Source organism: Danio aesculapii, chromosome 21 (assembly GCF_903798145.1).
Source record: "Danio aesculapii chromosome 21, fDanAes4.1, whole genome shotgun sequence".
In the NCBI taxonomy this organism is placed as follows: Eukaryota; Metazoa; Chordata; class Actinopteri; order Cypriniformes; family Danionidae; genus Danio; species Danio aesculapii.
The window spans coordinates 39,591,808-39,608,479 of NC_079455.1; the positions used below are offsets into that span (position 1 = coordinate 39,591,808).

General features: G+C 32.6%; 2 protein-coding genes across 2 annotated transcripts; one reads left to right on the plus strand and one right to left on the minus strand.

The window, feature by feature from the left end:
- Positions 1 to 3,189: 3,189 nt before the first annotated feature.
- LOC130215262 (cytochrome b-c1 complex subunit 9) lies at positions 3,190 to 6,848 on the minus strand. The gene is made up of 2 exons (XM_056447183.1): positions 6,674 to 6,848; positions 3,190 to 3,542 (listed from the first exon to the last, which is right to left on the minus strand). The coding sequence occupies exons 1-2, from the start codon at positions 6,812 to 6,814 to the stop codon at positions 3,495 to 3,497; spliced, it is 189 nt and encodes a 62-aa protein (XP_056303158.1). The 5' UTR covers positions 6,815 to 6,848; the 3' UTR covers positions 3,190 to 3,494.
- A 2,213-nt stretch (positions 6,849 to 9,061) lies between these two features.
- Positions 9,062 to 14,769, plus strand: rpl35 (ribosomal protein L35). Its single transcript, XM_056446823.1, has 4 exons — positions 9,062 to 9,151; positions 10,174 to 10,310; positions 12,363 to 12,444; positions 14,566 to 14,769. The coding sequence occupies exons 1-4, from the start codon at positions 9,149 to 9,151 to the stop codon at positions 14,713 to 14,715; spliced, it is 372 nt and encodes a 123-aa protein (XP_056302798.1). The 5' UTR covers positions 9,062 to 9,148; the 3' UTR covers positions 14,716 to 14,769.
- The last annotated feature ends 1,903 nt before the right edge of the window (positions 14,770 to 16,672 follow it).

A 16,672-nucleotide genomic window follows, 5' to 3' on the forward strand; every position in this document is an offset into this window, starting at 1 on the left:
ATTAATGCAGGTTCTTTTATTGTAACAGCTCATTATAAGGGATACAGCTGCGGGCGGATGTTTACAAAAAATATTTTATACTATTTATTAAATTAAACATTAATTGTATTTTATTGTCGTCTACCGCCACCCCAACCCATCACAGTAATGTAAAATATTCTGAATATGATTTATATTATTAAATGACCCATTAAATTGCATTAAACCCTATCTATCCCATCACTCACAGTAACATAAAATATTAATAACTGTACAGTCACAAAAATATGTTATATTGATGTGCGTATCGTGCTGTATTCTAGACTTTACACTTATAGGACACTCATTGAAATATTCATAGGAAAAACCCTGTAATTATACTGGAGTTAAAGGACTTTTTAATATTATGACGTAAAAAGTGATATTATAGTAATCAATGTCAGAGAACTTACTATATATGGTTCATTGCCTGATAAAGGGTTAATATATAGTAACTGTATTGCATAAATACCCTTTTCTTTTAGCAGTTTCTCCACTATTAATTAATTTATAAAGTAATTTATGAAGCTTGTTTTGATTAAAAAAAAAAAGTTACTGGCTTCTTCTGCCTTTTAACAGACCGACCTCAGATTCTGGACAACATTTCAGTTCCGTCTCCATCATTAGCCAAATTATCAGAAAATTATATGTGTACTTAAAATGTAAACATTGTTAGATTTTTTTGGTTAGTTTTGCAGTACTCGTATTTACAATAAATGATTGATGTATTTTTTCATTCATTCATTTTCCTTCGGCCAATTTATCTGGAGTCGCCATTGCAATGAAACGCCAACTATTGCCTGTTTTACGCAGCGGATGCCCTTATAGCCGCAACCCGGTACTGGGAAACACCCATACACACATTTACACACACAATGGCCAATTAGTCTAATTCACCTAGCGCATACAGACTGTGGGGGAAACCGGAGCACCCAGAGGAAACCCACACTAACACAAGGAGAACATGCAAACTCCACACAGAAATGTCAACTGGCACAGCTGGATTCTAGCCACATGCCACCCAATTGATGCATTTAAATAACTATAATTACAATTAAAAACGCTATAAAGTTATTCAATCTAAATGTAAACTGATTTTTTAAATATAAAATCAAAAAGAAATAAACGCCTATTCTCTTCTTTTTCTAGAAATGAAAGAATTAACGAAATCCTCAATGAGAGGTTTGAGTTCCAGCAGTTGAGGATAAGATGAAATCTAAATGTGAACTGATTTTATTTGTAATATAACTAAATTATAATATTAAAAGCATAAAAAAATGTATTAAACGCAAATTATGTCCAAAAAAGTAAAATTTAAAAATAAAGGAGAATCACATGACATCAATATACGCTCTTAGAAATAAAGGTACGCGAGCCGTCACGGGTGGTACCTAAAAGGTCCATATTAATACCTCAAGGGTGCATATTAGTAGCTAAAAAGTTCAAAAGTGTTCCTTTTAAAATTTGTAGGTACTAATATATACTTTTGAGGTACCAATATGGACCCTTCAAGCACAAATGTGTACCTTTTGAAAAGGTACCACCCCAGTGACAGCTCGTGTACCTTTATTTCTGAGAGTGCATAAATGGAATGCATTTCTTATTTAATATCATATTAAATTTAATATATAACTTCAAAAAAAAAAAAAAAAAAAATGGTAACGCAGTAGGTAGTGCTGTCGCCGCACAGCAAGAAGGTCACTGGTTCAAGCCTCGGCTGGGTTAGTTGGCGTTTCTGTGTGGGGTTTGCATGTTCTCCCTGCATTCGCGTTGGTTTCCTCCGGGTGCTCCGGTTTCCCCCACAAACATGCGGTACAGGTAAATTGGGTAGGCTAAATTGTCCGTAGTGTACGAGTATGAGTGAGTGTGTATGGATATTTCCCAGAGATGGGTTGCGGCTGGAAGGGCATCCGCTGTGTAAACAAACGTGCTGGATAAGTTGGCGGTTCATTACGCTGTGGCCACCTGAGATTAATAAAGGGACTAAGTCTAAAAGAAAATGTATGAATGAATGAAAAAATAAATGGTTATCATTACTTTGTCTTCACGATTCATTATTTCAAACTGAAGTTCTTACAGGTTAAAACAAAAAGTATGTACAATAATGTTTTAAATGCTAATTATTCCAGCCAAAAATTATTTTTAAATCCTGCAAATATATAAATAAAATACAGTTCTTGCCACTTCTGATATAACAACAACAAAAAAAAGCTTAAAACATGTATAATAATATATTTAAATGTAAACAGTTCTGAGGCTCAGAAACTCAGAACTGTTTACCTCACCCTACCCCTCTCATTCAGTTTTTGCACATCATCCTACATTTACATATTGCATGTCTCTTGTTCTACCTCAGAATTGTTTCCTCACCTCACTCTACTCCTCCTCATCCCCTATTTTGCACTATTTATTTATCATCTTTCATTTACATATTAGATCTTATAGATCTCTCGTTCTACCTCAGAACAGTTTACTTCACCTCACCCAACCGCCTCCCCCTCTCCCATTTTGCTTTATCATATAGTTATTTCTACAGTAACTTGTTTAGTGTGACTTGTATTGTAAGGATATTCACTACTTACTTGTATTTAAAAAAATATATATATATAATCTGTTTTTGTCCTGTCTCTGTAATGCTGTTGCACTGTAGAAGCTCTGTCACCAAAACAAATTCCTCGTATGCGTGAACATACCTGGCAATAAAGCTCTTTCTGATTCTGATATATTCTCATGTTTGTGAGTGAGATTATAATGTACATTATATATGTGTGGAGTGAAAATTAAAGGCATTCTATTCTCTAATGCTAATTATTGTTCAAATATTATGCAAGGAGAATCACACGAGATTGATATATAAATAGAACTGCATTTCTTAGTTAAGAAAATATTAAATCCTTTTAAAATATAAATTACTATTGTTACTTTATCTTCAACATTCATTATTTTAAACTGAACTTCCTACAGCTTAAATCACAAATAGAAATCATTGCCAATGAATTTGGCAGTATTCCTAGTTTTAGATTTGATGTGTAGTACTAAGCATTTTGAATGAACAGTTTTGAGATATAAACTCTATGAGACTTCAACACTAAATTCCTCTCTGAATTCCTATAAAAGGCAAAACATCATAACTAATGACACAACACCTGAAATTCAACAGAACCAGAAGTGTTCAGCAGTTTCAGGGTTGTTGAGTTTATTCATACAGATCTAAATGATAAGCACATTTACAAACGAAGAAGAAGAATGTGACTAAGCACACAATAATGAGGAGGTCGTGTGATCAGACATTTGATCAGGATTCAGTGATCAGTCTCTGTTGGTGTCCGCAGATCTTCAATCCGGCTGCATGGTGGAAAACGCCGGTCGCAGGACACTGAAAACACCAGCGGATCCTCAGTCAGGCCCACATGGGAGCTGGATGATGACAGAATGAATGACTGAAGGCTCCACCGGCTGCTTCAAATCCACCGTTATTATTCCTCCTTCTGCTCATAGTTGTGTTTGATGTGTTTCCAGAGTTTCTGCGAAAACAAAAATGTAAATATAATAATAAATAAAAAATAATAATTATATATATATATATATATATATATATATATATATATATATATATATATATATATATATATATATATATATATATATATATATATATATATATACACACACACATCACATTCTGATACATAATTGATATTTTTTAATTAAAGGCACCACATGAAACTTGTAACATTTGTCTTTATTTATTAGGTATTGGTTTAAATAAAATGTTAATATTTGTTTTTATTTTATGAATGTCTGATAACTTTTCTGACAATTTTCATATACAAATAATGTCCTTTAGAAGATTTGTTTTCCTAGGGAACTCAATATGGTCAATGTTTTAATTTGTTTTGAATAAAAATAAAGGTTATTCTATTTTGTATTTTTATTATCGTTTATTTTCCTCTTGAACTTCAATTCATTTACTTACCTGTAGTGGATTATATCATTTAGTTGACATTATTATTATTATTATTATTATTATTATTATTATGATCTGTTTTTGCACACTCTCAGAAAGAAAAGGTACGTGGTGGTACAAATAATGTTACTTAAGAAACAGTTTTGTACCTTTGTAAAAGTTGTACCTTATATGGTACAGAAAAGACCGCTTATGATTCTGTTCTGTACTTTTTATGGTACAACTGAAATTAAGGTACACAATTGTTCTCATAAAGAGGTACAAAAGTGTTGGACAACTCCTGCTTTATTACAATATCTATGAAAATAAATATTAGTGGAAAGGCAAAGCGATTTTATGAATAATTTCCATATTAAAACATGAATCATCATTAAAAAGCATACAAAGAAACAAATAAACATGAAGTTCTATAATACAAAGCAACTGGTAAAACCTAAAACTATAAGTATTGTAAACTAAACATTTAAGGCATTTCTAATAAACATTTGGTAAAACATTTTCTGATAAATGCATTTTCATTATTGATATCTGCACCTTTTGGCGTTTGCTTTCCACTACACATGTGAGCTGGCAAAAGTCCTGCATATGCAAAGTGTTCATGCAGACATCTTATTGTAAAAGTGAGTAAACATTGTGCATATCTCGTTACAATACTTGTTCATAATTCAGTTTTTTTTTTCATTCATTCATTTTCTTGTCGGTTTAGTCCCTTTATTTCTATTTTCAAATTAAGTAAATTAAATGAACTTTTAAGTGGTTACAAAGGTGTTGTGTGAAAATTGGAGAAAAAAGTTTTATATTGTAGACAGGAGAATGTGTTTCTCTAACATTTTTTTTTGAGAAAAAAAAAATAGATTTTTTGATTTATGTTAAAGTATTTTTATTGCACAATGGAAAAGGTGCATTTACACTAAAAGAAGCTTAAAAACATGTTTTAAAAATAAATTGACACATTTTGGATTTAGCAAAACACCTTTAAATAGTTCTTGAAGAAACACATTTGGCACTGTTAAGGTACAAAGTGTCTTGTCAATGTAGTGGTACCTTCATGGATCACATTTGTACCTTTGATGAAGGTACAATATTTTATCTGCAGGTTTTAAAAACCATAGGTAAATTTAGGCATGGAACGATAACCGTTTTCAAGGTATACCATGGTTTGGAAAAGTCAATGTTTTAAAACGTCAACATTTTCTGCAATACCGTTCCTAAGGTATGTGTACGATTTTTTATTTACAATGTTTTATTTTATTTATTTGCCTTTTTTTTTTTTAGGAAAGCAGTATCTTTAGCAGAAAAGATATCTGAAGATGCCGTTTTTATTTTGTAAAAAAAATCTCAAAGCGGAAAGAAGTTTTTGTGTTTTACCCAGACATTTAAATAGAACATATTTTAGAGCAGTAATCACAACAGCATGATACGGTGAAACCGTGATATTTTTATCCAAGTTTATCATACCGTCAGAATCTTATACTGGCCCGTGCCTAGGTACATTTTGGTTTCCCATGGTCCAAATCATGTCCTTAAAAAGTTACAAACTGCAATGGTGCAAATTTGTTAGCTTGTCTTAAGGTACAATTCTGTCCCATATAAAGGTACTACCTCAGTGACAAGGGTTTGTACCTTCTTTGGTACAACATTGTACCATGTTTCTAAGAGTGTAGCCTGCCTTAAAGAAGCTTCTAAATGAATAAATATTTTTGAAAAGCACGTTTTTATTTCGTAATAAACATGTTTCAAAAAACACGATAATTTCTCTAAATATGTGATTCTTAACTTCTGAAGTTGAACATTGTGTTGTGTTGAATAATTTCACGTTTATATTATTTTTGTCATTTTATGCAACAAATATGCTCTAAAGGATTTATTTTAAATATTAAAATGTAAACAGAAGTATTTTACAGTATAATGCACTTTCATTAAATAATTTTATTTATTAATTTTATGACAAATTACAGTAAAAAAATATAAAACAATTATATTTTAAAACATATAGATCATAGTATTGACTTAAGCGCATACAATGAAATAAAAGGAAAAAAAACAAACAATAATTAAAAGGCATCTAATAATGTGGCTTAACAAAAACTACAATTGCGCAATCTGTATCACACAATCCACTCTACTTTAAACTTGGGAAAGAAAAAGAATCAATTTGCTGGAGCAAAGACTTGGGCTATATTTGACAATAAAACATGCTCTTGGATATATTTCCTAAATAGGTCCCAATTTTTTTTAACTGGTTAGATTAACCTCTAGAGAGTATTATATATACGGATACACAATTATGTCAACTTGTATATCTTTCCGCATAAGCAATATTAGTCGTTTGGCTAGAAGCACAGTAAAAGCTATGCAATCAGATTGTATCGTTGAAAGATTATATGACATGGGAAAACCGTAAATCAGGACAAACTGATAATTAGTCTGTCAATTTTATTTAGCAGCTGTGTATATTTACTCCATATCTTCACGTTCACTTAATCTGCTTATATAAGATATCACTATGCAATTCATGTAACCCTCTGACATGAATTTTAGGCTTAACTTCAGCATTTTAATTCTTCTCAATGTGTAGTTCTAGCTCATAGATATTTACATGGTTCTAGCTAGCCAGCAGGCTAATCAAGGTCAGGCTAGCGGTGGGTCATGAAGAAACCGGCGGAATTGAATCGAAATATAACTTACCCCCCGATTTATGCCTTCAAACAAAGCATTTCCACCCTGATCAAACACCCTCTCGAAGAAAACAGCGCCCACGACTACAGTCACGGCGAAAGTGGACGATCTTCTGAAGAGCAGATTGTAGACCGTTTTGGAGAGCGCCATGATGGTCAATGAAGTCTCCCGGATATTGTGGGAGGAGCGATAAGCTGTCTGTCAAATCCCTCGACCAATGAGGACGCGTTGATGAAAACTTTTTTTAACCCCTTGGGCACATTTTTTTTGCTTTCCACATTAATTTTTGTGATCATTTTGAAATTTTTGGCTTGCATACATACAGAACACATTTTGACAAAATGAAATTGACTTTTGTTTAAAATGAAATCGAATGCTTAGAAAATAATAGATTATATCGTTTATTGTGTTATGTATGGACGACGAAACCTGCAAAAAACAAAAAAATAAATGAATAAATAAACAAACAAATACGTAAATAAATCCACAAATTTCTGCATAAATAAAACAATAAATAAACAATTATGCAATTAAACAAATAAATGATTAAATAAATGCATAAATTCCTGCGTAAATAAAACAATAAATAAATCAATAATCATATTTATATATATAAACTACAAATTCCTGCATAAGTAAATATTATTCTCCCAACTTCCTTGTAATTTATTTATTAATCTGCTATCACTTTTAATTATTTATATATTTACGCAGGAATTTGTAGATTTATTTATTTGCATATTTATTTATTTATTGTTTTATATATGGAATTTGTAGATTTATTTTTTATTTGCGTATTTATTTATTTATTTATTGTTTTATTTATGCAAGAATTTGTGGATTAATTAATTAATTTATTTATTTATTTATTTATTAATTTATTTATTTATTTATTGTTTTTGCAGGTTTATTCCTGTAAACTAATTAAAACTAATTAAAAAGATTATAATCAAAGTAATTTAAAGGCAATAATATCAAAATAGACTTTCATGATTTTTAAAATTGGTGCAAAAGAATTTACAATTTAACATAAAACGTTTCAATCTTTTTTCTTTATTGTTCTGTAAATAAGCTCAACAAAGTATATCAGGAACCCAATATACTTCATTTTCAATATAATGCACAATTTTACTTCTAAAGAGTATCCATTTAAGAGCTAAATCAAACTGAGTTATTTGTTGTGATAATTTTGCCATTTTGGCTTCGCAAACATCATATTTTGGCAAAGATATGTTTTTGAAATTGTAATAAAAAAGTAAAACTTTGACTTTATATATGAAAACGAAGAAAACTAGTAAGAAGTTGCATGGTATTAAATGAACAAATGGCTCATAATTTATAAATTCACTGAATGCTGCTAAGAAACTTATCGGTGCCAGTGTATGAATATCAAAGTATACTTTTATGATGTTTAAAATTGATGGACAAGGGTTAAGAAAATGTGACATTTTTGTTCTTTCTTTTTTTGTAAATGAAATCTAATAAACTATGTCAGCGATCCAACATACTTATACATCCAGTATACATCCCAGGTAGCAAAGAATTCTGGCCCAGATTTGGCATAAAGCTGGCACGGCAAGCGTTCGTCTGGCACTGGCATGTGGGCCAAATATTGCCCAGGTTTGGCAGAGGTGGCACACAAGACTTGGCCAGATATCAAATGTAGTATTTGGACCAGAAGTTCAAAATGTATATGTGGGCCACGTAAGTTTGGCATATCTTGACCCACTTTTAAAATTTATTTAAATTAATTTTGAGTAAAGAAAAAGTTCTACCAGTCCTGTCACCTTGAAAAAAGCGTGGCCATAAGGTGAAATGCTTCATGGGTTTATCAAATCCATTGCAGTCGTGACACATCAACATATCTGGCCCAATTATGGGTTTTTAACTTGATTACAACTTGGCCCAGATATGGTCCATGCTTGGCCCTTATATGAAAGCCAGACTTAGTCCACTCATGTACTGTATTCCACTGCAGCATGTGGCCCAGGCAATAGCTTATTGTGTGGGCCAGATCTGGGCCAGATAAATTTTGCTATATGGGATTTTAGAGCTATAATAACTGCGTAAATTATTCCCCCTCCCCCCCTGTTTTTAAACCTTCAAATAACGAACAGGCATTTTTAACTTCCAATGTTAAACGTCTATAACATTATATCCAAGCAGCATAAAATAAACAAAATAGTACAAAATAACAATAATACCATAAACAAAACATTCAATCATACTAATACAAATGAAAATACATTTAGGGGAGTCAATCCATATAAGTTGACAAAAGTTTAAAGAGCTTTAAAACAGTTTTACATGTTGTATGGATTTAAATAAAATTCTGAAATCAATTATTGTCATCAAGCGCCCCATTTAAGGGGAGAATGGCACGTTCCATCATGCCTCCCGCTCTCGTTTAGTTTCTTCCGTAACCCGGCAGATTTTCCCACGTGACCGCTGCAACTTCCTTTCTTGTGGCAGCCATCGAGAAAAATGGTGAGCGTTTTGCTGAAACCGAGCAATCTAAATCAATCTTGTCGAAAATACGTGTTAAATCACAACGAGAGCAGGTTTTGTAGAAACCTTGAGTTCAAGGCTTGAGATTGAGTCCAATATTTTAATCGATGATTTTAAAATAAAGTCTTTTTTGAGCGATGAAGCGATGCATTGGGTGGCCTCTTGAAGCTGCTCAGATGGGTTAGCTTGTTTAGCCTAGCATATGATTTAAAGCAGCTTTAAATAGCGTTATTAAATACGTAAAAGTTAATTAATCGAGCTGGATTTCAATACTGCGGCTTTCAGTAGTTAAAAGCAGTGTGGCGTAAATGACAACTTATAAAACACGCTTGTTTGATCGCTTTGAGCTGCTCTGCATCTCCAAATCATCGCCATTAGTGAGATTTCTGTAACAGTCATTGCATGAACGTCAAAAGCGCACGTTTAAACGAACACACACACCAGTGTTGGGTGTAACTAGTAAGATTACTTTCAGGCAGAAAAAGTTAAGTAAGGGACTTCATTTCCAGGTAATTTTAGTTATTTGTAGTGTACTTGTTTAAATACTGTACCTAAAATAAGCAGTTCTGGAGAAATCAATTAAAAGCAAAGGTATCAATTGACGAAGTCTTGAGAAACAATGTCAGAAAAAATTAGCAATATGTTGTGTATGAATATTGTCATAGATTTTAAATATTTTGTTACATATGTTTATTAATCTTTAAGTGTTATAATTTTTAACAAAGCTAAAATGACCTGTTTGGCTTTGATTTAAGTTGTTTTTCCATTTATGCGGCATTGACATGTAGTGCACTGAATATTAAGTAATTTACTTGAGAAACTGAGTGTTCAGACACCGTAAATGAGTTTAAATGCAGTTTTAATGATGTAACTAACCCAACACTATGTCGACTAAATAAACTTTTTAATACTTTGTACAAATAAAATCTGAGTACATAATTTTATGTTAGCACTAAATGTTTAGTTTGTGCATCAATGTTAATAAATAGTTTGTGTTTTAGGCAAAGATCAAGGCTAGAGACCTTCGTGGAAAGAAAAAGGAGGAGCTGCTGAAACAGCTGGATGATCTGAAAGTGGAACTTTCCCAGCTCCGCGTTGCCAAGGTCACCGGTGGAGCTGCATCCAAACTCTCAAAAATGTGAGTGATGAGGGGATGGAGTTAGTCCTAAGTCGGGGCTCGTGTCTATAAGATACCTGATTCATTTGGAAATGTTTTCATTGCTATCGTTTCCCAAGTGTTGTTCAAAAAGGCTGAAAACTCTTTCGTCCCTGTACTCTGCATGTGTTAAGATGCTAGATGCTTTGGCCTGCATCATTTTATCATGGGGTTTTATTTCTGGCTCTTTGAAGCATCACAGCTAAATGTCTAGGAAAACCGACAAGCCTTTTTAACAGACTGATGGTGAAGTGGAGATGTTGTAAAGGCCTGTTTACCTTAAACATGATAAAGATAGTTCTAAAAGTCAGTGTTAAAAGAATAGCGTAGCTCACATTCCCACGTCAGATCACATTCAGAACGATTTTTGATGCTTTGTGTGAATAGGTCTTAACACAGCATATGTATGCGCAAGCGAGCAAAGATATAGTCTGGGAGACAAAAGCTCTGTATAAAAGCAATCTAGACCTGTACAAGCTGACATTTCATTCACTTACAATGCTGTCAGAACAGAGAATCCAAAACAATTGCTGGACGCCACCATATCTGAATGGGTTAAATAACTAAAATGTATAATTTTCAGTCCACACGGTGGCTTGATAATGGCTTTGTCCAATTGGTCTACTTTAGAGTGTATTATTGGTTGCCCAACACTATCTCAGTGTGGCCTGAAGGCTAAAACTGAGAAAAACACGTTGTTGTTTTTTGTTGTTGCTGAAAACATGTTACTGCAGACAGGCCCTAATTAAACCGAATGACAATCAGTAGTCTTTTAGGGTTTCCAAAGTTTCCCAAATTATGTCTGAAATTGCTCATTGTGAGGCGGACCTTAATGGGGTCGCACCCCAGACATGCTGCATCACCTCTTTATAATGCTCATCACCTTTCTGTCTCCAGCAAGATGATCACCCAGCGCTCCTCCTGCTTGTGTGGAGATAGTGTGAAAATCTCTTGCTAAAGAAACACGACTTCTCATAGTGGAGTCTTTTAAAGACATTTTCATCCTCTGTGAGAAGCCGACAGATTGTTTATATCCCATCATATGATTGGCTTCAGCTGGAGTTCAGTTCTCAAAAGAAGTGTTTTGGTCAATGTGCAAGCAGAGATTTGTCATTGCTAAAAAAAAACATCTGTCTGAAACTTAGATAAAGCTTATTAGTGCAGTTATCAGTCATATTTTAGGTTTAAGATGACATTTCAGTTGTGATGCATGTTTTATTATTTTTTTAAAATAAGTATTAACTTTTTATTTTTAAAGTAAATATTTGAGTTGAATTTTATCCTTTTTGTTGAGCATACTTTTTTTTTTTTTTTTTTTTTTTTTTTTTTTTTTTTTCTTTTTTCTTTTTTCTTTTTTCTCTTTTTAAGGTAAATTTCTAATAATAATAATTAGTGCAGGGCAAAATTTATCGCATCCAAAATAAGTTTGACCATACAGTCAAACTTTTTTTTTTTTTTTTGGGATGTGATAAATTTTATACTGTGTATTTATCTATATACCAAGTTTTCTCTCTAATGTTTATTTTACCTGGGTTACGTAAATGCACACATTCGTGCATATATTGGAGTATTTGTTTATCTATAAAATATAGATGTGTATGATACAAATTACATGTGCATTTCATTCTATGTAACTTTTTTTTTTTTGTTTTTTCCATCACATAAATAATAAATACACTAATATATTGTAAACTTTATTTGATGCAATTAATCTTTGCTTAGCCCTAATAATAATATTAATAATCATTTGAGTAAATCTTAATGATTGACATCAGCTTTCTGTTTTTCTGAATGAATTGCTTATTCTCAGAGTTATTTGAGTAGTTTTAAAAGAGTCATTCATTAGTGACCCTTACATTAGTGTCGTATTTAATCATGACTGGCCTAAACCAGCTAATCCTTAACTGCAAAATACTTTCATTATCATAAAGAAAAATCAACCTCTCTCTGTCAGTATCACACAGGCCTTTATTTATTGACGTATTCATTGACACACTTGAATATTCAGATCTAACATTTCTGTCCTGTTTTCAGCCGCGTTGTCCGCAAGTCCATCGCCAGAGTCCTCACAGTCATCAACCAGACACAGAAGGAGAACTTGAGGAAGTTTTACAAGGTCAGTTTAATGCTGGTGACGCAGTCATCTGCACATGTTTAAAGATTCTTGTTACTCGAGTTGTCTGATTTATTTATTTTTTTAACAATTTTATGAAGTGTGGTGAAAACCGTTTCATATTGACAATCCAAATATAATCTGGAGCACCATTGTGTTTCAGGAGGGTTTGAAGATGTGCTTGTCATCTTAATAAATTAGCTTAATTTGACCTTTTACCAAGTGAGAACCTGTTACCCTTTTCATTTAATGCAAATCCAGTGCTGAATTGTAAAGCCATGACTCGACAGCACATCAGTGTATCTCCAGCACGATGATCACCCAGCACTCCTCCTGCTTGTATGGAGACGGTGTGAAAATCTCTTGCTAAAGAAACACGACTTCTCATAGTGGAGTCTTTAAAGACATTTTCATCCGCTGTGAGAAGCCGACAGATCATTTATATCCCGTCATCTGATTGGCTTCAGCTGGAGTTCAGTTCTCAAATTTAATGGAGAGCCCAGTTGTTTTGAAAAGGCATGTTAATACTGTTTTACATGTACATTTAGTAACTTTATTTAGCTGCAACAGTGATTTTGTTTTCATTATGCCAGCCTTGTTTGAACCAGTATTTGGAGCTTCTCTAAATTAGGATATGTTCACATTTCTGGGTTTTTTGAGTATTTGTCAAAGTTTATTGCAGTTTTTACTGTAATATTTTACTCAAGTTCTCTCATGCATCATTTCTAAGATTCTCAAGTGAACGTCTTCTTATTTAAAAATAAAATGGCATTGTCATGGTTTCTGCAGTGTCCTAATGTCTTAAATCTCAATCAATTTTAGGCCTTGAAGTCTTAAATTCACTGAATTGTGTTGTAGGTCTTAAATCTTTTTTTAAACTGGTCTTAATCCTTTTGTTCATGTAATGCTTCCCAATCCTGCCAAAACCCATACAATCACCAACAATCCATCTCAAAACTTTAAAATCTTTAGTTAAAAGGTCATTTTTAACTCATAATGGTTTTAATTGTTTTCCTTACAATAACATTTGTTTAAAAGTGCTTCATGTATTTACTACTGAGGACACCGACCTGCACCGATTGTTGTGCATGGATTTAGTTTATTACAGTTTTAAAGCCTAAAACTTAATTTTTTTTATTTTAAATTGTTGATAGAAAAGTGTATGGATAAGAGTAGAGTTTTCTTGTTTTTACACCATATTTAAAGTATATTGCTAAGAAATATCTAAAATATTGTAATTTTATTCATTTATTATCATTATTAAATGTATTAAATTATAATACATATTTGATTGGGCAAATAAAAATCTTTTCCATCTGGGCCATTTGAGAACTTTATATATTTTTTTTAGCCCTTTATGAGTCTGACATTTCATTAATAATGGTGTCAAATGTCTTGAAGTCTTGAATTTTACTTTGTGAAACCTGCAGAAACCCTGATTATGTTCCATTACCATTATTTTACACGCTCTCTGAATAGAAAAATTATTATTGTTCACAATTAAATGTGGTTGGATGATTTTATATTTTTAAATGTTAAGTTTTTATTTTACGTAATCTTTACCAGTAATGAAAGGAATCAACAACATTTACCTGAGTTTTCAAAGGAGTAAATGTGCAAGAATTATATTGGTCAGAAAAATTTGCTAAATTAGTTAAAGGAAAAAAAAAAAAAAAAACAGTAAACAAGTCCACGGTGCCTGAAAAATGTGGAAATGTGGAATAGCCATGTCAATAAAGGCTTTTTAAAATGAGTTTTCCCCATTTTTTTTTGAGTGCCTTGGACTTGCTGTTTATTCTGATTAATCTCTTACCCAAAGAGCACCGACACATTTAAGCTACCCCTGAGCACTTTTGGTTTGATTTTAGTTTTAGAAAAATTGCTAAAATACAGATGGAACGTTTTAAAAGTCATGGAGTTCAACTTTTGGAGGCACAAATTGTGATGCGAGTTGTGTCTGGGAATGTTTAAGCATATAAATCAAGTTTGAAGCATGTTCTGTGTTCAAGTCAAAGTTAATCCAGGAAAATGTATCTAAATCTAAATGGTATTTTGATCTGATTTCATAATGTATCCTATCAAAGCTGTAGAATTTAAGTAACCTGGGCTCTTTACACTTGTCAGGGTAAGAAGTACAAGCCTTTGGACCTGAGACCCAAGAAGACCCGCGCCATCCGTCGTCAGCTCACAAAACACGAAGAGAACTTGATGACCAAGAAGATGCAGAGGAAATCTCGTCTCTACTCCATTCGCAAGTTTGCTGTCAAGGCATAAAAAGCTGTACTTGTTGTTTTTCACTGAAAAATAAAACCCCCACTCACCCTGGAATTTTGATGTGTCCTGAGTGTTTGTGTTTCAGGAGCAGATAAATGACGGACTTGTCTAATCTAGAGGAAGTTCACAATTATGTAAATGCTGTGATCCTGATCTGCCTCACATAAGCTTCATTTCTGAAGTTGGTTTGTACTGATGATGACTGAACTGGTTTTTCTACTAGTTTTACTTGAGTTTAAGCTTTTATAATCATTTAGATATCCACTCTTTGAGTTTGAGACAATGAAGCCATTAATACATAAGATCTGTTTAAAGAAATGCATGTATAACTATTTTGGTATATTAAAAGCAAATGATTTTATACGTTATATCATGCAGCAACATTCACCAGTTTACTTAAATGGATATTTATAACAGTGAGTGAAGTAATAAACAGTTTTCTTGATTGCATCGATGCAGTCATCAACAATTTCCACATTTTCAGAACCATTAAACAGAACAAAACCGTGGCACTCATGTTGTGCAACAAATACAAAATTCACCTTTAAACAAAGGTGTGAGCTTTAAATCAACATTACACGATGGACAAAATACAAAACACTGCTTGTCACTGTAGTCTATTCACAGTGCTGTTTGTTGTTTTTATTATACATGTAGGGTGTCAAATTCGCCAAGAATTGGTTTCTGAATAAGAATTTTTGTCATTTTTGAGGCCATAAAATTATTATTTTCAACTGGATTGCTGTAATTACAGAAAACGCATCTAAACCAAAGTACAGTAAAATCCACTGGAGTGTGAGACATTAGCCACTATTGACATGCTGGCAAAGAACAACACAGATCTGGTAGACCGATTGCTAATTGAAGATTTGTGTAAAGAAGTGTTAAACCAGTGATTTCATACTGATCTTGGCCATTTCTAATAGTTAAGAATGGATCCTTTCTGCTAAACAATTGAGTTTGGACTGCTTGAATAACGTGTGTTAACTGTATTGTAGATTGGTTAGGAAAATGTGTCGATACAATGAAAAAGGCTTCACACATTTGCGAGACGCATCTTCATCTTCTGCTTTGCTGGGATAGTGATGATGAAAACATCTCATAACCAGGTCAAAGCTATAAAGAGAAACTAATTTAATGAATCAAAATGTATTTCAATAAAGTAATGAATTGCAACTACACTGTCTTAATAATTAATGTGTAATTTGTTTAGCTTGTGTTTTTTGGATTTCTTTAATAATCAGACCAAGGAAGAGACATTTAATGACTTTTTATTATTAAACCAATGTCATTTAAAAAGGTGAAATTTGGTTTAAAAAAGTAGAAATCACTCACGTTTTTGGAACATTTCCAAATTTTTTCCAAACTATGGCAATATTAAATATGGACTCTGAATGGGGTATATGCACAGGGATTTTTTTTATCTTTTTTTATTATATATATATTTTTTGTAACATGTTTAAGGTTATCAAAATGATTGTACAATATTTGACATAGTCAAAGGCAAGTTTTCCAAAAAATGTGCAATGAGCTGTAGAAATTAGTGTCTAGAAATGAGCTGTAGAAATGGTAATCCTTAAAAAGAAGCCAACAGATAGATGGAAGTATGGGGAAAAAGGGAAACATCATACCATCGATAAGTACTAATGTTGGTGACCAATTAGTCACAGTCTCTAGAAAGGCACATAAAACTAAATATAAAATTTCCTCATCACAGCACATTCCTATAATATAGACATGTCATTTGAGAAAAGAACATATAAAACAACAACAAAAGTAACACAAACAACAAAAACCATTCCCTGAGCCTCCGACAACCCTTCTCCACAAAGAAACCTAATTGACGCACAAAACCATTTCTCTCACATGTGAGGGCAGATGATGTATAAAAGGAGACCATATATTTTGAAAACTATGTTATCAAGCACAGCTGCAAGCCTTTCATGGGGGAAAACTG